At 36.1% G+C, this 23,121-nt stretch overlaps 1 protein-coding gene across 5 annotated transcripts in view; it reads right to left on the reverse strand.

Moving 5' to 3' along the window:
• HERC2 (HECT and RLD domain containing E3 ubiquitin protein ligase 2) overlaps positions 1 to 23,121 on the reverse strand; it is a 116,718-nt gene that overhangs the window by 71,960 nt on the left and 21,637 nt on the right. For 4 of the 5 annotated variants that reach the window (XM_054188735.1, XM_054188734.1, XM_054188736.1 and 1 more), the window contains exons 5-18: positions 12,414 to 12,633; positions 10,694 to 10,794; positions 9,756 to 9,912; positions 8,870 to 8,980; positions 8,370 to 8,541; positions 7,589 to 7,762; positions 6,794 to 6,982; positions 5,987 to 6,138; positions 5,004 to 5,161; positions 4,431 to 4,544; positions 2,787 to 3,038; positions 1,674 to 1,867; positions 926 to 1,126; positions 41 to 269 (exon numbers count right to left, since the gene is read on the reverse strand). In XM_054188735.1, coding sequence (XP_054044710.1) covers positions 41 to 269; positions 926 to 1,126; positions 1,674 to 1,867; positions 2,787 to 3,038; positions 4,431 to 4,544; positions 5,004 to 5,161; positions 5,987 to 6,138; positions 6,794 to 6,982; positions 7,589 to 7,762; positions 8,370 to 8,541; positions 8,870 to 8,980; positions 9,756 to 9,912; positions 10,694 to 10,794; positions 12,414 to 12,633 — 2,424 coding nt within the window. The remainder of the gene's footprint in view (positions 1 to 40; positions 270 to 925; positions 1,127 to 1,673; positions 1,868 to 2,786; positions 3,039 to 4,430; positions 4,545 to 5,003; positions 5,162 to 5,986; positions 6,139 to 6,793; positions 6,983 to 7,588; positions 7,763 to 8,369; positions 8,542 to 8,869; positions 8,981 to 9,755; positions 9,913 to 10,693; positions 10,795 to 12,413; positions 12,634 to 23,121) is intronic. The other variant, XM_054188733.1, reaches the window with a different exon arrangement.

A 23,121-nucleotide genomic window follows, 5' to 3' on the forward strand; every position in this document is an offset into this window, starting at 1 on the left:
TGCAAGCACAAAACAAACAGATTTAAATCTTAGGACCAACCTGCACTGGGTAGGAGCGCTGAGAGCGCCCTAGCCCGCTCTTCTGCTGTTGGCAGTAACACAGACCATCCACTCTGCAGCACTGCTTGAGCGGCCGATTGCACGGTATTAAGAACACCGGCATTGCTTGCTAATGTTACCACTGTTTGCTTCAGGCTATTGAGCAGTATACTGCCCAAACCTAAGCAAAGGCATTCTGGATCCACCTGATGACTGATGGCAGCATGAAGCTTAAAGGAAAAAAAAAGAGGCAAGTTTTGATTAAGAAGAGAAGTGAACTTGAAGAAAAAGAATAAGTCAATTCTGGACCAACTGAGTAATTTCACTGTCCAAGATAGAAACTTTCATCGGTAAATTTGTAAAATTAGAGGGAAACGCTGGCTTGCCCACATACATACTGAATTTAAAGTAATGCTCAAAGATTATGAGCTATATTTAACTATATCCCCTAAAACTCTCAACTATAATAACCTAAAGAATAACCTAAACTGTTTCTACTCTGCTACACTATGCTAGGAAAAGCAGCACATCTTCAATGACTGTCAGATACCTTCTAAAGAGGACATTCACTCATAAAAATGCTATTTAAAATTCTTAGAAATGCTCAAAATCTTTGAGCGTAGGGGCTTGTTGAGTGAGTACACAAAACTTAATCCATTTATGTTTTATTTTTGTAGTTCATTTTTAATGAGATCCAAAAGCTGTTGAGAAGAAAAAACCAACCACTAGCTGCCAGATTTCAAACTACAGAAAGCAACGTTGTACTCATCTCACTTTTTAAATCAACAAAAATGTTTTAAAGCACATTAATCTACTATTTTCATCCAAGCAATTTCCTGAAACATTTAGTCCAACGACTGCTCAATGCATAAGAAACTGAAGGTACCTGAAGCCTTAGAAGGTTTAATGTTGCCACAGCCATACACTCCTTTTCCTGAGGAGGGGGCCAGTCAGAGGAGCCATCCATTCCCTCTGTCACTTGTCTTAATAGAAGATCTAGCTGCTCAAATGTCATGGGGCAAACATCCACCACAAAAGGCACCCGCAAGCCTATTGACCACTCAGAACACGATGACCAAGCAAAACTCTATTAAATGGAAACAATATACAAAGTTCAGCAGTTATTTCTCAAACATAAAATGACACTGATTAGATACGGGAGTGTAAAGCTAACATCTCCCTTCAAACACTAATAGAAGATGCAGAAATAATATCAGCATTATCTGTTGAAGAAACCTCTCCACTTATATCCTTGTAAACATACATAAAACCCTACCAATCCCAGAAAAGAACTATCACACTTCTGAAAGTGCCGCAATGCTAGTCCAGATATCTCACTATCTTTGCTGCAGGAAACATTCTGCTTCACAATTCTTCAACTGCTGTACCAGACAAACACCAAAACAGGTAAACAGCTACTTCTCAGAATACTCAACAGAGGGAAATCTAGTCACCCCTTTTTGGCAGAGGAACTGCACCAGATTTGCTTTTTTCCAAGTCTTCATTTATTCAGAACAAGAAACAATAAGAAAAGTCATGCAAGCACAGAAAGAGGAACTGGGATTAGTGTACAGAACTACTCTCAGTGATACACAAAGACAAATAGCAATTAACAATTCAAAAATACAACTTACCTGAGCAGGCCCACAAGCAATTCCAACGATATGCTTTGTGTCTAATCCTGGGAGAGCTGCGGGCTCTGGTTTGGTGATCCGCAAAGTATCAAAATGTTGACACTGATCATTGCTTCCCCAGCTATGGACTTCACTATCTTCAGTCAGTGCTAAACAATGGGTAGATCCAGCTGCCACATCTATCACTTTTTTTCCTGATAGAAAGTCAAATATTGAAAATATAATTTAAAAGATTACAATCATTAACAGAAAAATATCAGAGATAAGGAAAACAGTGCTAATTACAACCATACTTAACTATGAACACATTACGGATGTCAAGAGTCTCACCTTTGCCTCAGTAGTGGATGGGAAGAATACAGCAAAAGAAAAACCAAGGAAATATTTAAAGATTCTTAAGTGAGCTGAAGTACAAAAGTTACAGGTTTAAAAATAAAAAAAATCTTCTATTTTGTATCCCTTCTAATCAGGTACCTCTTCAGGAAAGGTTTATTAAAAGATCTCCCCATCTATGAACACAAGACTGTAAGGTTATATTGTAGTTATTAGTTCAGAAGCCACTTTCAATTAGATAATTCATCACATGTGAACAACCATTTTAGGAAAGACAGAGCAATAAAAGAGGTTTCTTCCTCATCCTCTCCTACAGAACCTCAGGTTTCTCACAAACTCAAGAAATAATCTTCACTCTGTTACAAGCTAGTCAAAAATACTGGCACGTACACAACTTCAATGACGTTACTTGTTTACATGTATCCCATTCACATGCTTTCATCTAAGCATATACATATTTGCACGACAGGACAAAAATACATGTTTTAAATAAGCATTTCTGTGAACTTAATAAAAGAAAAGCAGTAAGAACAAAGAGAACACAAGACAAGCAGCATTTAAAGAAGTCATAACACAGTGGCTCTAAGTCTGCCAGAATTCTAACGGTATAAATGCAGAAGTGATGGGCAATGTGCACTATTACCTTTTTCAATGCAAGCAGTAGAAATTATGACAGAATACATGGTACCATCATTCTTAATGTTGAGATCACTAGTCTCTGGTAAAAGGTTCCAACAACAGCGAAAAGAACTTCGGAAAATTTCCAGCTCTGATAATTACCTTTCAAGCCTTCCAGCAGTTTGGGATACCGAACATGCTCTTCTGTTCCATGCCCAAGTCTCTGATTGTCACCTTTTCCCCAGGTGTAGACCTGGCCATCTTTGGTTAAAGCAATAGAAAACTGACTCCCGCACCGTACTTTCACAATGTCCAGATCTTGAAGTTTTTCTATCAATTTGGGAGTCTTGCAGCCATCACTGCCTCCCCTTCCCAGTTTTCCATAATCTCCATCACCCCAAGACCACACCTGGCCTTTAGATTAAGAGAAAGAAAACAAAAAATATTGTGTTGCTTTTTCATGTAATGAAGTTATCTGGTTTGACAAGCAAGTTCTTAAAAATCTGAGATTCTGTAATACCTACCATTTTCAAATTTATATTTAAGAATAGCAGTTATTAATGAATTTTCAATAATTCATGACAGTAAGAAGGAAGAGAAAGATCTGAGAAGTTTACATGCTGCTAAAATTAAACATAAAAAGCGTAACACATAACATGCACTGAAAATTCATCAGTGTACAGAAAGTCCTTAAAAACACATGAAGCGTAAGATCTACTTCAAATCAAGACCGCTAGTATGATCTTTAGTTAAAAACAGCCTTCTTTTATTTTAAGGTGTTATTTATAAGAACATGCAAAATCTTTTTCTACATCAAATGGCCAAATTGTCTGTGAAACCTGTTTTCTTAACTTTCAGTTCTTGTCATTCAACCATTTCACAAAATTAAATTACAAGTGCTATTGTCTATCATATTCTTTTGAAATACACTAAATCAAAGCCCTAATTTAGGAACTTGGAAGTAGTCAAGTCATTCTGCACCCAATAAAATTATGGTTCAAGAATGGTAAACACATGCACACCCAAAAAGAAAGTCTTGTTTTACACTCTGATGCATTTATGCTCCCTGCTTGCATAAGCTAGTCTCTGATGTCCTATGATAAGCAAGGGAAGCACGAAAGAAGGAGACCAAGAGAAAAAAAAAAAATTCAATTCAGGTTTCCATTTCCTGGATGAGCAAACCTTTCAGCTTTTAAATACTGCACATCACCATAACCAGCTATATTTTAAAAGAACAACTGGCTTCCAAGAGCTATCTGCTTCCTAAGCGATGACTCTGATGCTTAACTTCACACAGTGAAATTCAGATTTCGAATCTGTCTCACCCTAGGCACCTCGCTCAGGGATGCTGGGAAGTAGGATTCCAATACAGCCTCTCTTTGACACTTCCCACAGATTAACAAAGACAACTCTCCTACCCAAAATTCTGGCTGTTGTGTCAATATGAGCTACTTGCACTTACATAATAATGCATAAAATTTGGATGCGTATGTACATATATGTAATATTCTGTGTGCATATTATATATATTTTAAATACCCATGTAAATGTTAACATAAATGGAAATACATATTTGCATATTCATAATGAATATATTGCAGATCTATGCATGGAAATACATCTGCACACATTATATGCAAGAACGTATAAATGCACGTATATATTTCCCCAGAAGGAATTTCAGCTTCAAATGCTTACAGAATTCAAGCCACTAGAAATAAGCACATCTGCAGTATACATATCTTCAGAAGGAAAGGAAGAAAAGGTAAGCTTACTTAAAGTGTTAAGTTATATTTTGCTACTAACCATTTTCAGTAACTGCAAGAGTCTGAGCATCTCCACTTCCACAGGCCACATCAATAACTTTGAGTCCTTTCAACCCTGTGACCAGCATTGGGATGGTCTGATCTTCACTGGAACCTTGAAAATAAAATAGTTCTGTGAGAAGCAAAACCACAAAGGTCTGGTAGATTCTTTTGTTTGTTTTTTGGGTTTTTTTGCTTGCTTTTGGATGTTTGGCGGGGCTGGGCGGGGGGGGAGGTCATGGGAGGGGGGGATGTTGGTTTGGTTTTGTTTTCAGATTTGAACATCATGACTAAGCTCCCATATGGCTTCTTAGGTATCCAATATGGACTTAACCCATGAGATAGTCTTTGCTTCACAAGGAAGAGAACAGTGTAGATTTATCTTCTCCATCCAACTGCTTATTTTTACAGAACTCATACAAATTTACTGCTTTTAAGACAATTCCTCCCATAATTATTTCAATTCATGTGAAACCACATAATCAGCTTTAGGTAAGTTGGATAAAAGATCATTTGAGATGGGCACTAAACAGTTCTTTGACAAACAACTACTTTAGGATATCAAGTAACATACCATGACCAAGCCTGCCATAGTTTCCTCGTCCCCATGTGTATAGCTCTCCTTCAGCAGTAATGGCTGCACTATAGGTGCTTCCACATGCAATATGAACAACGTGTTTCCCAGCTTGCTTTCCAGATAAAGCAGATATCATCTTCGGTTCCTCCAGAGGGCTATTTAAAAGAGAAGGTGACATATTTCACAAAAGGTGATCTGATGAGTAGATAAGGTGTGGCATACTTGTTAGAAAACAATGGCTTCAATTTTACCTGCAAACCTTATTACTAGTCTGAAGTAGCGAGATATATATAGTGCTGTAAGCCAAAAATTAAGTTCAGATCTTTCAACAACATAGAAACCACTGAAAGAATGTCTTTGATTTCTATTTCCACTTAAATTAATGCAGCATTTTTAAAAAGACTTGTCTACAATAAAAATATTATCTTTAATTGCTATAACCAAACAATTCATTTAATGACACCACTAACCCTTGCGTATTAACTCCCTTGCTTTATAGGGAATGCAGCACTGGGGGAAGACATTTAAATTCTCTAAAATATGTTGATGTACAATCCCTACAGAATACCCCTGTAGAAGACTGCTCCTACACAAACGCAGGACGCTAATGTTATTGTTTAACACAGGGGAAAGAGGAATGATATATGTAATATGACTGCATAGGAAATGACAACTCCACTCTGACATCTGAGTCAATGCTCCTAGAGAAAACGCGTTGTGGACTCATAAAACCATGAATAAAAAGCCTAAGAACAGTGTAACCACTACTACACCCTCTATCTACACGTATTTCAGAAAGTAGCATTAATACAGAACTGACAATATTACAGGCAGAGAAAACACGCAGGGAGAATGCAATTTCTGTTCAGTAACAGAGACGGATGTCAAATGCTGAATGTGCTTGTATACACAACTAAACAGTTTTTACTACAAATTCAGAACACTGGCAAATAAATGTTATGATTATTTTTATTACATACACTGTATCCCCATGGCCTAGTCTTCCACCGTCTCCACAACCCCAAGAGAAGACTTCACCATTTGCTGACAAAGCAAGATAATGATGCCCATCTGAATGTGCTGCTATCTTCACAATATTTCTGGAAGCTAGACTTTGCACCAGCTGCGGTCCCTGTGAACAAAACAAAAGCAATACACTTAACAAAAACTGCTTATATTTATAATATCACTTGCCCATATACAGAATAACCACGTACAGTTTTCCTAAAGCTTTATTAAAACTGTGCACTTAAATTAATGAAGTGAAGGTTTAAAGAAAAAAAAAAAAAGGTCAAATCCACTATTTGAGTTTGACAAAAACAATGCTCGGAAGTTTTGTTCCCATGCTTATAAGGTCTTCATTATATATGAAAACGGTGTTTATCTTAATCTTACAGGCAATTGTAGTAACAAATGTTTCTGGTACAGTATAGTTTTGTTTGAGGAACTACAGTTTGGACACAGTGTTACATCACTGAAGTAAAATCCATTCTGTATCTGTCAATTTCTATAGTTTTTACTAACGCCAGCAAAAGTAATTATCGCTGTGTTCATAACCTCTAGCCCCATAAAAGTTACAGAAACCATATGCATTTCATCAAATCAGTACAAGATATCAAAACCACTATTTCTGAAAGTTCAAAAACAACAACAACACAGAAGCTCACAACATTCAGTATCTCTCCATCTACTCTTCCAAGGTACTGTAAATAGTTAAAGGAGTAGACTTATGCTATGAAGTAATACAGAAGAGAACATGTTTTTAAAAAACACATAAAAAAACTCACCAGAGTATCGCTGTTGTACGCTTGTGTATAAACTCGTCCATTCCTAGATAATATTAGAAAACGTTTCTCTGCACAGGCAACCTGCACAACGCCAAGATTGGCAAGTCCTTCACACTGAATTGGACCACTCACATTAGCATAATATTTCCAACCTATTAAACCCCAAGCGATGACTTCTTGCAGAGATCCCTAGAAAATAAGAAGTTCTGTAAGTACTAATTTTGAAATACAGAATTCAGTAAATGCATAGAGATTATTTTTTAAACCTTTATATGCCAAATATACTTAAACCTGTGACAGTCATTACTGCCAGTAGTCAATAAAGCTTACCTATTAGAAGATATGAAAAATAAAGACTTGCATGAATCATACTCCGTTTAGTCTGCTACTGAATAAGGTATAAATATCTACAGTAAGTGTTCAGACATTTTTCAAGTTGGGAATTTTAACATTTTCTTTTTTTTTTTTTTTTTTTTTTTTTTTAAAAATACATCAGACTCCCAACACTTATAAAGTCAGGTCTTGAGCATTTCCTCTGACAAACACAGGGAACAGCTCAAAATATGGCAGAATTAGCCATAGTGTTGTGAAAGGTTCACACACCATAGAATTGTACTCCAAGGTACTGATGTAATAAAAGATACCAAAGTAAGACAAATCTAGGCAACTCAATGTTAACTTGTGAAAATCAAAAAGAAATTTCAAGAATCTTAAGAGCTGTTTTCCTTCCAAACTGAAAATCAGTTACATTTTTAGGAAAAACATCTTACTAAATTTGATGTTTCAAATATTTACCTTATGAGACGTAGGAGAGCTACACTGCGGAGGCATACATGGGGTGGCTAGACGATCTAAATGGGCCATGATCACTACAGCTGTTTGTCTCAGATCAATCGCTAGCTCGTTGTCCTGTGGTAAAGTCAGATACCTTAGAAAACTTTCATTTGGACTCAGAGGGTAAGTCAGGAGCTAGAAAGGAAAAAAAGAGCAGTCAGAAGAATATTCAAGGTATTCCTATGCCACTACACATACATCTGCTATACAATACATGTTAGACACGCTGAGTATCTGCACAAGTTTAAGAGAACTAAATTAACTCTGCACATCCTTTTTCTTACAATAGAGGAAAATTCCAGCACACACATGTTGAGAAAATGTAGTCAGATTGCGAATATAATAGAAAGTTACAAGCATAATAAACTGATTTACTATTTTTTATCAACCTCAATAATATTCACTAAGAGTCATCGTTCAATTAACTTCAAACACAACTAAATAAAAACAATCTAAATGTGCGGAAAAGTTAACTGGCCACATCTCTAAGTTAATTATTACAAAAACATTAACTCTGGAACACAATGCTTACCTCTAACCATACTATGACATTTCTCCTACCTCAAGAAACTCAAATGTACACATGAAAACCAAACAACAGCGATGTATATACATCTTACATGGAAAACACTACTACCAAAGGAAATTAGATTTTGTTTGGATAACTTATAGTTACTTTAGCAAGCCAAATGACATTTGATACCAACATAATATCCCTTTCAAATAATCCAAGGGTAAGTACCTGAATCTCTTCCTCAGTATTGGGCACATCTTTATTACATATTATGCTCTGAAATCTTTGTAGCAAAGGTAGAAGGGGTGCACTTGTTCCCTGTGCAGATCGCTCATTATCTGTTTCTCTTGTTCCATTATCCCAAAGCTGAAGCAACAACATAACTGCAGACAACATTTGGCTGAAAGAGGAAGTTTACATGTTCTATTAATAAGCATTCGTAAAAACATTATTTTAGGTTATTCTTACCATTCAATCTCTACATTTTGAAGTTTAAGAATATCAGATGTCATGGCTTTCCCTTTTAAACAGATTATCAAAATATCAAATGGATTTTGCAACCTAGGTAACATAAGAGCTTGATCGCCACTGCATTACAGAAAAGGTTCATATGCTTTGAACAACAATTACTACATTAAACTCAAACCCATGAAAACTGAAGACAGGCACTGCTCAAGCCATGCCAACAGACAATGACGGTTAAAAATCACAGAGCTCACACTTCTCACCTTAGTGTACCCCTCTGCACTGCCAGTTCTAGCAGTATGGCAAGTGCCAAGTGCTGGTCTTGCAACGGAATGTTTCCTGGCCCTTTGGTACTGGGAGCTCCATGTACATCTCTAAAAGACAAATAATATACAGTAACTAACAAGTAATTGGAAACAATATATATTTGCTCACAAAGCATCTACAACACACCAAGAAACACTACACTTACAGAAAAATATAAAATTGGTGGTGAAAGCAACTGAGAAGAAAAGCTGCCACGTTCCATGCAAGAGCAGCAACTAGGCTTTAAAATTGCCCCAGGCTTCACTATCTACTCCATAGCTCTATTAAATATGTTAAGAACATGAAAAAATTTTCACAGGTGAAAATCAAATATTCTTTATGAAATTCACCATAAGGATGTAGTTCCAGTACTCAAAAGACAATTAGTTTCTGGTAACTATTGTAAAAGTGTAACTTTAAGCCTCCTTAAATAACAGGGAAAAGTCCAACATGAGTGCATTTTCCCTCATAATGCACAGTAGTCTGCATTATTGTACTATACTACAAAGGTACAATTAAGTCTACACATATATTGTACTAGCAAAGCACTCTTCATGTGGATACAGTTTACATTAGCAAAACGCTATTCTTCAGGTAAGTCTACATGCAGCGATGCAGAATACTCAAATTCAGATTTTTCTTAAACACTTAAAGGAATTAGGTCATATTTAAAGAGCATCATTGAAACAGTTCATCTATCTTTTGCTTGCTTGTATAACATTAGAAAAGGAAAGCAATCTTTTTAATTTTCCATAAACTATTCTGTTTATACCATCAGCTGCTAAGAGATGCAAGTTTGCTATTTAACAGCTACTTCAGCAATGCTCAAAAAAAGAAACTTACCCAGTCACAACAGACCTTAGGAATTTAGTAGCTCTTTCCACCACTTCTAGCCAAACAGAAGATACAGTCCCTTCATCAAAAAGGGATGCCTCTGGTAGAGCTCGTAGTGCATCAAGTGATTCCTGTAACAATTCACTGCACAGATCTGCATCTTCACCTGAGTAACACAGTAATATTAGTTACAACTCCCATCTTTACAAAAATTATACACATTTTTGTATACAATGTTTTGCGGCTTATTTTTTTTTTAACCTCAAGCTTACAAGTTACTTAATATTATGTACAAAGTTCTCAATGTTCACATTTATATTTTGACTGCAAGACTTCTGAAGAACTATCTGCTTCACAAAAAATACATTCAGAAAGGGGACAACTCTTAAACCAGCTCATCCCACCATGCATCTGCTGAGGAAATCAGAAGAACTACCAGGGCTGGCTGGACAAAGACCAAACCAAACAGCTGCCATCTGAACAAATCGCACAGACTGAGACAAATAGGTAGGTTAAGGTGGCACAGATGACAATTCTGCCAACCTCTGACAAGTACACAAACTCAACACAAGCTTCACACTACTGCTCCAAACTCCTTTTCTAAACTGCTAATATCATGTAGTAATACAGTGGATCAACCCTGTCTGAAGAATAAATCTAACTTTTCTGAAACCTAGCATTAAACATACATTCTCTTCATGAAATCTTAATTTGCCTTCCTAAACATAAAAGTATTCCAGTACAACACAGCATTGGTACTGGCTTGGATGGCTTCAATCAGCAACAGTATTGTTGGGCATAATACCACATAAACATAAAACACAATTATGCAAATCTGCCATTTGTAAGTGTATAGTTCTATGCAAATATTTAATACACACACGCTTTTAATGAATCATCTGTCTTCTAATGAAAAATATATGCAATATGCTACAGAGTAGACCTACCTGACCTCCAGGCTCTACGAAGGAACGCAAATGCAAATGAAAGTGCTGCTCGGGATCCAACTCGTGCAAGTCCTTCTACACCTTTGCCTACAGGTCTTGGGCTAAATAAAATTATATATGCATTGTCTCGATATAATTTATATAATAATAATAATATATATGTGTTAGTAATTATTTGTATAACTTGAATATTTGACAATTTTATAATTTAGCTATATGCATGCATATATAATTACACAATTTTTATTTGTAAAGAACTGTAATTGCCTCTTGAGAATGAAGGTGATCAACATCAAAATGTCAACAACCAAAATTCAGCTTCAGCTGCTTCAAAGAACTATCAATTCAACTCCCAAACCTTCACAGATAAAAAATAAACCAGACTGGCATAATTGACTGCCATCAAAAAGGTGCCTATAGTTACCCAGAGTGAAATTATAATGGTGTATTCAAAATACAGACATGAGATACTTCATGTACTCATTATTTACTCAGGAAGTTTATACTTTCAGTTAATTTGGACTGCATAAGCTATGCTTATAAGCTATTCTTTTTAATGAATTTTTAATTACTGATAATTCTTTCCATTAATTTTATCATTTCTTAGCTTTCCATTCAAGTGTCAATATTACGAATCTCTCTTCACATTTTATTAATATCCGCTGGACTCGCATACATTTGCCTTAACTTTTCTTTTTATGTAAACAGTCACATTAATTTAAGTAAGCTTTCCTTTGTACTTAATGACAGGAGATTCCTTACTGCTTCCTCTCAGAAAGACACCAACAATTCTGTTTTCTTTTTAATCTTACATCAAAAGAAAATGAATTGCTTATGACTTTTTCAAAAGAGAAAAGATTTAAACTGGCATTTTTAGCAATCTGATAACTTAAATATATCAGCGTTCTTTTTAATCAGAACTGAAAAAAAAAATTCAGAGAACAGACTATTCAGAGAAAGGTATCATTTTCAGAACTCTAATCCCATAATAACTAGTCATGATATCTACTTACTGTCTCCTTTCATTTTTGAAGCTAGAGACAATCTAACATAAAAATTTCCCTGGCTGAATTGCTCGTTCTGTCAGACAGCAACCTTGTTCAGCTACTGAATAGCTTCTTTAATGCCTCATCTGATAGCTTATTCACCTAAAAATAGAAAAATCTATCTAGACATGGAAAGTAATCAGACGATTTCTTATTCAGTTAGTTCTCTGGAAACAGTTTCATAAAAATTGCACCATTACAGCATTTCTCATCCAAGTAAGGAAAACGGTTCAACTTTTCTGTATTTGTATTTTGAAATTTGTTATGCACCTTAACTGAGAAAATATTGACAAAACAATATATTAATGTTATTAGAACTACGTATCCTCCATCAGCATCACTTCTGAAATCAGCTTCTCCATACTTTGTAGCTGAGTAGAACAATAGGATTACCTCAATAAAAGTATACTTACAGCTCAAAGAATAATATCTGCAACACTGTATTACAATAAAAACCCACCAGTATGAACAGTGACACTATAAGCAAGCATCAGCCAAGGAGGAAAACTGCATGGCAGGTAACACCATGGAAAACCATCTTAAGAAGTAAGAAGAGTTTCTTTACTGCTGCTGTCTCACAAGAAGGAACAAATCACATGAAGTGCTCACATACAGGCTGATAACCTTTCTATGACTTTCCTAATGCATTAACTTGTTCATGCATGTGTCATTACCTTTTCTTATCCACAGCAGGCAGAGGAATACTACTGCTTTTCCACTTAACTTTGACATTCTCCTGAAGAACTGTTCTGTTCAGTGCAATGAAATATCGTTCCAGGATAACTAGCCTCTGCTTTAGCCTCATAGCTGAAAGAGCTGTTGTAGCAGTTTGTGTGGCCAGAGTCTGCTGTTCCTTCACTAGTACTTGAAGGCACTCCTTCAATTCATTCACATCTGAGAATTGGAGAAAGACATCATTTTATGGGTGTTCATCTTTCTTTGTTATATACAGTACCAGGAAAAATCAAAACAGATTGAAAACTGAACTGACCAGAAGTCTGAACCTTAAAACCCAGTGAAACTCTGTTTCCATATTTAATGTGCACATTTCTAACCCACAACATTAATCAAAATCATACTTAACAGGTGTTTAGACAAAGTTTAACATCAAAACTGGTTTTGTGTGAACACATCTGAACCTTCATATTTCATGTCTGAAATTAAAGTGTCATAGGAAATATTCACACTTCTCAAAAAAACAAGTTAGACAGTAAATGCTTATCATCATCAGACCTCAGAGTGAGACTTCTCTTAAGTGCAGGCAACAACCTTGCAAGTCCCCACAAGGGTATGCTTACATTTTGCACTCATACACTTTATCTTAAGTTTCTCAGAAGTTATAAAACTACTCTCAGAAGCTCTAGGATCACTGCCAAGAGCTGCTAAGCTTCTGAAACAAATAATGTCAGAAATTTAAGACGCTTGAAAGTACTATTAGCAAATAAAAGATCTGACTTATGTACCAACACAAGAGAATTAGTTCTTCACTAAGCAGAAAAAGCAGTCAACAGTCAGCAGTCCCAGAAATCTAGTGACAGATGGTAACAAGTACAGAGTCAGCAACAACAACGAAAAAAAAAACCCCACAAAATTTTAAAATAAAAATTTGGAAATTGTGTATTTTTACATTCTCTGTAGCTTTAATTCCTATGAAAAACATCAACAAAGTGCATTCTCAGAAGGGTTCTGTTCTGTCCCTTTATTAACAGTCTGATCACTAGGCCACCCCGTTCTGCGGTGCACTGAATTACTGTACTCGTCCTTAAGCCAACCACATTTGTTGACTGACTGCTACCTTTGTTTTAACTGACACCTCGCTAAGGGGTATGAAAAAAGATGTATGTCTGCATATACACACATATACATACATACATACATATGTTTGTGAGAAGATGGACACAGCCAAAAAAAAAAAAAAAAACAACCAAAAAATCAACACATTTTTTGGAATAGCTGCCTCCAAGCTATAGAAATTTAGACACACCTATAGCAGGTAGTCTCTAGAGTTGAAAGTTATATCTCATGTGGCATAACCTTTTTTGCAAGAGTAAATGTATAAACTATTTCAAAGTTCCGTCCCTCTCTGCAATGCATCTTTGTGTACCCAGCAGAGAATTCAAGCGGCCTTCTGTGCCACCGGATCACATTGCACAGTCGCTTAGGGTTTGCTGCCAGCCATCACCCCAGCCTGTTTTCAACATTGCTGCTCACATTTCACTATTTCATAATGTGTTAAGATTCCTTTCCTTGAGGCAATTTACATCTTTCCACCTGACTATGAGGAACAATTTATTTTTTCCACAAGAAAGAATAGATTAAAAAGTGTTCCTTGCAGTCTAGATCTTAAAAAGACAAAAGCAATAGCAGCTACTATACCCACTCATACCTTTTCTAAGGTACATCACCTTGACTGAAACAAGAACAAATATTACAAAACCAAAAAGAAATATGATAAAAAAATCCACTCTGCACTTAATATTAGTTCTACAAAATTCCCCAAAGAATTCTGTATCGCAGTGGAGTATCAGTACATACTTTTGTTACACACAAACAACTTACATAAGTTGTACAACAAACAGTTACATACAAACAACTACTTCAGATCACAATGTAAAGTAACACATAAATAAAACAGTTGCCTGTCAAAGGCACGTTTGACATGTTTGGTTCAGCTTTTATAATATCTCTTAACATTATGGCCATATAGAAGTTTACTCAGAAGGTTTAATGTAAAGTAAAAACGTATCTGACTGTACTTGTCAGTTAACAAGTATTCTGCACCAAAGTAAAAACTTCTACAAAACATAAACTACATGTTCTGAGACTGCTGCTGTTATTTCAGATGTGCCTTAACCTTTATTTTGCAAGCAAAAATACAAAACAGCATCTTGCAGCACATGGCTTCTGCATTTCAGAGTATCTTAACAGAATATGGTCAAAACTAAAATCCCAGTTTCATGATTCCCCTAAGCAAACCATCTGAAGAGATAAAAATACAGGGTTTTTTTTCTTCCCTTCCTGAATACTAAAGCCCTATCAACCTCTAAATACCACCAGGATGCAACAATGAAATGATCATACTCTCTGCTTCACAAAGCGGCTTTTCTTAACATTGTTCTTTTTGGCAACTGGTTTCATTCTGTAGATTCATTCCCCACATTATGGTCTTACGTATCTATGGGAAAAGTAAAGAAATAGTCAATGAAGAAAAAACAAGGCACTTTAATTAATGCTTACGTTTGGGGAAGAAGGAGTTTATGTTTGGTGCTACAGCGATCAAGCGCTAGGTGCCAGACTCCGAAGTCTATAAAGTAATACAGAACTACGGCATTCATCATTCCTTCCTGGCTGGCAACTTACCTAAACGTGGACAACCTCTAAAATTATTTCTGAGAGTTGAAGAATTAGATGATAAAGCCCTTAATTTCAAAATAATACGCTTGTTAAACATTTATCATAGGTACTACTGGAGAGAAACACTTTGGATGGGCAGAAACCACCTCCAGCAATTACTTTATGAGGAAGTTTCCCTAGAAGTCAACTGCATACCTTGCAAACCACTTTCAATCTAACCATAGTACTGCTGTTACTGGCATACCAGCCGTTCTGATGTAATACGTGATGCAAACTACTGTATGAACTCTGAATGCACAGACAACAGAATCCTACAGAAGCACATAAAACGTATGCACATCAAGTGGCACCAGTTTTAAAGCTAGCCATTGTATTATACACACACTAATTAATTTCCAATGCTTCAGCAATACATACTGAGGGTAACCTGTAAGATACTCAACATCCTATTCAATGATCTGATAGGACAACTGGCTCATTTGACCAAAAGATAAATTAAGATTACTCTAGGGCTTAAATACCTCAAAGGTTCAATTCTCTTTTAATACAAAACCAGTCCACAGTTCCATGGACTATGCAATGTTTCACAAAACAAAACCTCACAATAGCCCTTTTAAAAGTAAGGGATTTTAAAAGCAAGCTATTTTGCTCTTCTGTCAATGAAGTCAACAAATAAAAAGTCAAATTAAGGCAATACAAAAGCTAGGAAAGGAATCAACTACAATTCTGTCTTCGCTTTTTATGAATAAAAAGGGCTTGCAAGAATTCAATTTTCAAGCGATTAGTGCTAAAAATCACAAAGTCTGTATATTCAGAAACTAGTAATATGAAGAAATGTTCAGTTACAATGTATTATATTCAAATACTTAAACACTGCATGCAAAATTTTTCTTTTCTAATGGAAAATATGATTTAGCCTCACCAATATTCAAACCACATAAAAATAACCTGCATGAAGCATAAACTTAAGTTTACTGAATTTAGTCATAATATTTTATCTCCCCCTTCTCACCTTGCCTTCACATTCTCAAATGGCTACAATTTTAGGAAGGTTTTCTACCAAAATTAAATAATACCACTCTTAAATGTTTTATACATACTTTATTATTTCAAGAATGGAAAAGAAAGTTCACATGCAAAGCGTAGCAATGGCTGGAAAAGGTTACAGTAGTCCTGTAACTCAGACATCTCAAAATTAAACTAAGAACTGTCCTATTTTATTAAAACTAATACTGTTTTTAACTGAGATATATCTATACACTTCCTTATTTCAAGACTTCTCTTATTCTATAAGTAAATTGATCTTTACAAAAATTAAGTTCATCTTTAGAAAGTTTTAAATACATCTGGGAATCCACCCAGTGAAATTGATTTCTGTAAACCCTAAAGTCTGAACAACACCAATGAACTAAGTACACTAATGAGAGAATAGCTTATTAATAGTAACGATTCAAATTTCATTTGAGAAGGTTACAGGGAACTCTTTAAACAAAACTGTCCATATGCCACTATGCCAGCCCTTGATGCTAACCATCCCTTGCAATGCTTTTCTTTATCAGTTATTTTATCAAGGGTGGAGACACATTATTTACCTACAACATAATAGTTAAAGTCATACCATACAAGTTTAAATCCTCAAGCTACCACTAGCAGAATACTTGTTAAATGGCAGCTACAGTCAGACATGTTTTTGGCTACAGTGAAGACAGGTAAGGTTTTTACCATCTTAAATTTTATCACATCCCTCCCTCCCCTCAGCAACTAACATAACTACACGTCTTCACTTCTCAGTTCTTCCTGCCAGAAGTTCTCTGCATTAGAAGGAAAAGATACCAGTAGTGTTTAACCCAGATCATTTGACAGAACAGAGTTAAGGAGTGACATGTTATTTAGGTATGCCAGCAAAACTAGGAGGGGCAAAACAAGGAGCTGAAGACAGTAACATCTTAAACCATCTCAGCCACAGCCAAAACACCAACCTGACATGAGCCTAAGACAGGTAGCCTGTCCAAAGGCATGTTTGCTCCTGCTTTAGCAACTCCAAAAAAAAAAAAAAATTAACATATTAAATTGTTTTTTAACACTTATTTCATTAGCTCCTGTATGGAACACCACGGGCTTCTAACTGGTAAATTAAGGACCTACCTTAAAAATGCCAATATCAAACTGAGAAGTTTCAAGGACTTTGGTTGAGTGACAAGTTTTAGTAAAGGCAAATGCAGATGTTACGGTTTGGAAAAATTTCAGACCTAAAAACTCAAAACACATTTCAAACAGAATTTCACAAGAATCTACTGTTATAATGAGCACAGATTCCTGTCAGCAGCAGGACTAATGTGTTCTGATTTCCTAGAGATTCTTATATTTTGTCTCCTCTTTCCCCTTCCACCACATGGTATTTCCACTGGATCAAGAGCCGACAGAGGATGCAGTTGGCTTGGCTTAACAGGCATCTAACGGGCCTGCAAGCCATCGCCACAGAATAAGTGGACAAAAATGCAATCACATACACATAATTTCCACCAGAAACCAAGCTAAACAGGCTCCCAAAATTATCTTATACCAAACAAAAATTATAATTCCTAAAGGCCGCTTAGCTTTTACCTTCCTTTTGTCTGCTCCACTATTCAAACGATGATCATCAGCAGACCTCACCTCATTAGTATTCAGCAGGAGAAATAATGAATAGTTGCATGCACATTCAGAATGCACCTCATTACGTGGCTGGGTGCTTAATTCTCAAAGTTTTACATTGCACGCAAAATCTGTTTAAATTGATGCTCAAATACGCACAGAACTAAATAGCAAGAACTGAGTTTTGTGTCTGTAAAAATATACATACACACACAGCCCCCCCATAAGAGTATAAACAGCGACCAAACAGATACTTGGAGCTGGACAACAGCTGTCAAGCTGGCAGGAGAAGGTGAGTTAAAATCTGTTCCAAGTGGCAAGAAAGTACAAGAAAAAACAGGGACAAAGGAGTTCTGAGAAATGTTGAACAGAAGAGGTCAAATTTTATCCTTTGACTGAACATTCTTTTATCAGTATTTTTAAATCTAAACTTAAAAGTACTGATCAAGAAATGGTATTCAAGTAGAAAATGTCACTATAAAGGAGGTTAAAACCATTTTTTTCAGTATCATGACTGCTTTTAATTACTTTTGTACACAGTACAAATTTAGATTTAATCATGTAACTAATAGCCCTTACAGAAGGGGAGTTCTGCATGTCTCCTTCTGTCTCACAAAGCAAACACAGAAAGATTCTACTGCTGTTGGTAGTGACATGGATCTCAGTAGTATCTCACTGAATTCACATAGGTCATTTTAACCTGCCCCCTTAGGTACTGCCTCTAAGGCATTTCTTGGCACAATCAGCTATACTAACAATGTGGGCAAAAACAAGATGCCACAACCGTAAACAAGCTCTCACCTCATACAGGAGGAAACCCCAGAAGCGCTACAGCATGACAATTCACTACCACAATAGTTTAATTCACTGCTAATATAAACCAAGAAACATTACACAAGAAAATCATATTCCCACTTCAACTGTACATTGCTTATTCATTTAAGCATGTTTGCACTATTTCCTCATTTAATCTTTTTTCCTACAGAGGAGACAGAACAGTAGCATTCCTACTGAAACTTCCAAGTAGAAAGTAGCATTTTCTAGTCAGACAGCAATTAAGGTGAATTTAAAGTAGCTTCATCTGTAAGTATGCAATATTTAGTATCTTAAACATACGAAATGAGATCAGATTACAGTGAATTTGAATCATAATCTATTTAACAGTTTTTAAAGTTTTTACGCACATAGTTGTTGCACCAATTGAACTGTTTCTGGTTTTTTCTAAGTTACCTGACCTCAAGTGGTATTAAATAAGTACTCAACTATACTCACAATCAAAGTGAGCTGGCTCTACAGTTTTAAGCTTTGAGAAAGATTTAGCTAGTGCTGTTTCCCCAAGACAAAAAAAAAAAAAAAGAAAAAAATAATCAAAAAAACACCCACAAACCCACAACCAAAAACCAACCACTACAAAAAAAACCCACACAACAACAAAAAAAAGAAACAGTATTCATCTTAAGGGAAAACTGCATTTCAGATTTTATATCTACAAAGACATGGTGTATTGAAGACATTTCTAAACACCCAATAGTGATACATATATTAAATGTTAAGGGTTAGAACCCTTAACACTGATAGAGACACATATAGAATGCACCAAGAAACATGAATAAATAGCCAGTATACATTTAGGAGTGACAACAACAGCAAATCCCACAGAAACCCGTGTAAATTTCTCTGCTGTTCCATACATGCATAAATTGTGTGGAAACGGAGACAAATATTTATGTTATTAAGTCCATTGGTACTACATTAGTAAAGATGAGAGCCAAACATAAAGATATGCGGGCAATTAATTAAGTGAGCAATAAACAGTAGATGTACACTGATGAGCCATGGAAACAAAATCCCAGTTTTCCCTGTTAAATGGGCTCCAAACAATCTTCAACTCAGGAATGAGATCTTGGTACTACAACAGGGTAGATCCAAGAAGAAACTGGTCATAGCAGCTGGAAAAACAGGGTATCAAGACAGAACAAAAAACAGTGATCGCTACATCATTTGATGAATCCCATGAGGTACCATAGCTGAAGTAGTATATACAGTTCCCAACCCACCTTCCCTGGCATAAAAATATAGGGAAAAAAAAAAAAACACACCACAACACAGAGAGAAGAGCTAAGTATTTGGAATAGCTTCAGCGTGCAAAGAAGTTGCATGAAATAAGATCTTCAGTGAGGGAAAGATACAACTGGGGAGTGATCGTGACAGAATTCTTAAAACACAAAAAGGCCACCTCACCAGTGTTGGGGAAGGCAAGTAAGGATCAACCTCTTCCACTACAAGAACAACAGGGCATTAGGTGAAACTAAGAGATGCCAAAATCAAGTCAAGGCCTAGGAGGACACAATATTCATGTGAGAAATAGCTGAATTGCAAAGCTCCTTGCTATGTATAGCTGTGGATGCTAAAAGTTCAGAACGGAACTAGACAAATTAATGCCAAAAAATCAACATCAAAAAATATTAAACCCTATTAAGTTATGCCATGCACATATATACTCAAGCAAAATAAAGGCTGGGGTGTGGGGGGAAATCCAAACACACATTCACATTCCCCCATAAAATGACCTCTGGCTCAAAGTCTATAGGCTACAGATAATCATAAACATGGGACCTAATTATTCACTTGGCTATTGCTATTTATGCTGTTGCAGTTAGGACATTGGACTAGACTGTCCTTAGGTTTGACTCAATATAGCCAACCTTACGCAAATCATGACTAAGAAAAAGAAGCCCAAGAAAATGAAATACTGCTGTACTTTCTGTTGATTTTGAACAACTGCTTCAAAGGGTTTCCTCTTTTTCTCCCCATATCCAGGGCTGAACACCTAGACTTCTCTCCAGATTATGCAAAATGCTTAAAGACAAATATTTTCAGAAAAGAAAACTGATGAAAGTAGTAAAACAAGATTTTGGGGAAGACTCAGAAGAACTGGTGAATGAACAAACACACAACCTAATAGGAATGGGATGCGGGGAAGATGTTTTAAAGAAGCACTCATGTCAAAAAAGAGGCCAGAATATTTCAACACACAGCAGTTAGAGTTAAATATGAAATGGATGAACACTAAGATGCAAGAAATAGAAAAACACCTTAAAGTCAAATAATATCTTACCCATGTATTTACTACTATCTAACACATTTTTACAGTACTTGGCATAATAAGAACATTCCAAAAAAACCCTATGACCTCTTTGCCCTGTTCGGGCAGAGTAGTGATCTCAGCACAAATTAGAACTAGGGAAAACATTTTGCTTCTCTGAACTTGTGCCAGGGTGACAAGACAACGGGGGACTGGGAGGGGACAAAAAGTACTGCTTCTCGACACATTTTATGAACAGGTTTTTTTGTGTACTCTCAAGATCTCTCAGTCCACAAGGGGGAGGGATGTCACAAGGCCCACTGACCTGTATTAGCCTGTTGAAGTTCAATAGCATGATCCTCCACACTTCTTGGCAAAATAAGATTGTATTACAACACTTCTAAACCATAGATATACACCGTCAAATGCCTAGATACTATTTTCACAATGTAAGACTGTAAATCATTCAACTCAGTAGCAAAAGCTCAGGATATTGACCTGAAACACAGACTTTAAATGCCTCTTCAGCTCTTTTTGTAAAATAACACCAGGCTCACATCTCCAAATTATACCTTACTTGTAAAGGAATATTAAACACAAATGAAAACATAGTAAGTCTTTAATTCTTACTTGATCAGCAACAATATATTTAAGAAACAATTCTACTTTTCGAAAGTTCCTTCATGCTTTTGACTGGCAAATGTTCAAAGGTTCATTTTATTTTTATGAAGGATGACAGAAGAAAAGGTTAAAACCATTTTCCTCATTTTATGAAACACTTATACAAAGTACCAGAATTTAAGCGATTATCTATTTTTTTTTTTTTTCAAAATTAATTACCAAGCCACAAAAACTAGGATGGCTCAGAAGGCAGCTGTTAGCTACACTTCTGACATATACAAAACAAAAAGTTACCTACAATCATGAACAAAAGCCACCTGTAACACTTCTATAAATAAACTGCAGGTGTGTTTGTAGTATTGTTTAATGATTTGTATGTCACAGCTGGGTGTGTTTGTAGTATTGTTTAATGATTTGTATGTCACAGCTAGGTGATGCAAACTTCAAGCACAAATGGTAACAGAGACAAATTCATAAGATAAGTCTTCATAAGTAATTTCCAGAATAAGTATCTATATGTGTGCCAATAAACCACACTATATATAACCACTAGAAATAAATACAAAAGAGTAAGTTATTTTTTTCTGAAAACTCCGAATATACATACACTTCTCTTTTCTAAATAACTGTTTGTTCAATTTTTAAGAAATAATTGGAGGGAGAGCTTAAAGGCCAGGTCTTGTCCTGAACACGTTGGTAAGCTGGGAGAAATTTGGTAAAATACTTGGCATTTAGATAACCTTTTTGTAAAACAGTTTACTTTACCCTTCAGCAACAAACACTAAATAAAAATACAAAGCAAAAGTAATGTGACCTTCAGCTTACATCTCTTCAACACATTCAATTCTCACTGTCCCTTCCACTGTAGTGGCAATTCTTTTCATTCCTCCTACACTGCAAAATTCTGTCCTATTACTAGAGTGACAGCAAGTCCATCTGTCCTCCTGTCCTTAAGAAAAGGGAGCAAGCTGGCTGGCACAGAGCAGAAGACAGCAGACTAGCAGCTGACCCGTGGCTCAACAGAAACAAATAGCCCCCCTAGCAAACAGGCCTACACAGATGCAGATTCTGGCACTGAAGAGACAATACTTTTCTCAGGGATCTTCAAGTGCTGCTGGGTGAGGGGAAAGGGAAAGGGGCACAACAGATCTCTCCAGCATTTGTAGATGTCAACATCTGAACCAAGCAATATCATGCACCAAAACTGTAAAACAAACCACTGAAGCGAAGCTTCTTCTGATACGCTATTTTTAAACATGGACAGCTTTAGACAATGAATTGCTGCTCTGCAGTAATAAACATCCACGAACTTCAAATGGCTTCAATATCAAAATCAGTGTTTTATGCAGCCATACATGAAGATGTGAACACACAAACCATCATAGTTGAGATTACTGTCAGCAAAGGTCAGGACAGACAGTTGATTGAACTAACTCCCATGATTCACTCAAACTTATCTACCAGACCATGAAGTCAAAAAGAAAAATCACCTATTAAGCCTCCAATGCCTGCAGAAAATTCAGGCTTCAGAAACTAAGCAATTTCTTTTTACTGTCTGCAACTGAAAAGAAATATCCTGAAGACATCGTAACATTTCACTGTATAACCGCATTCGTTCCAAGTCAGTTTATCATTCCTTCAAGCAGCATGAAAGGTGCAAATTGACTCCTCAAGTCATGAGTCTAATT

Source organism: Rissa tridactyla, chromosome 1 (assembly GCF_028500815.1).
Source record: "Rissa tridactyla isolate bRisTri1 chromosome 1, bRisTri1.patW.cur.20221130, whole genome shotgun sequence".
Lineage (NCBI taxonomy): Eukaryota > Metazoa > Chordata > Aves > Charadriiformes > Laridae > Rissa > Rissa tridactyla.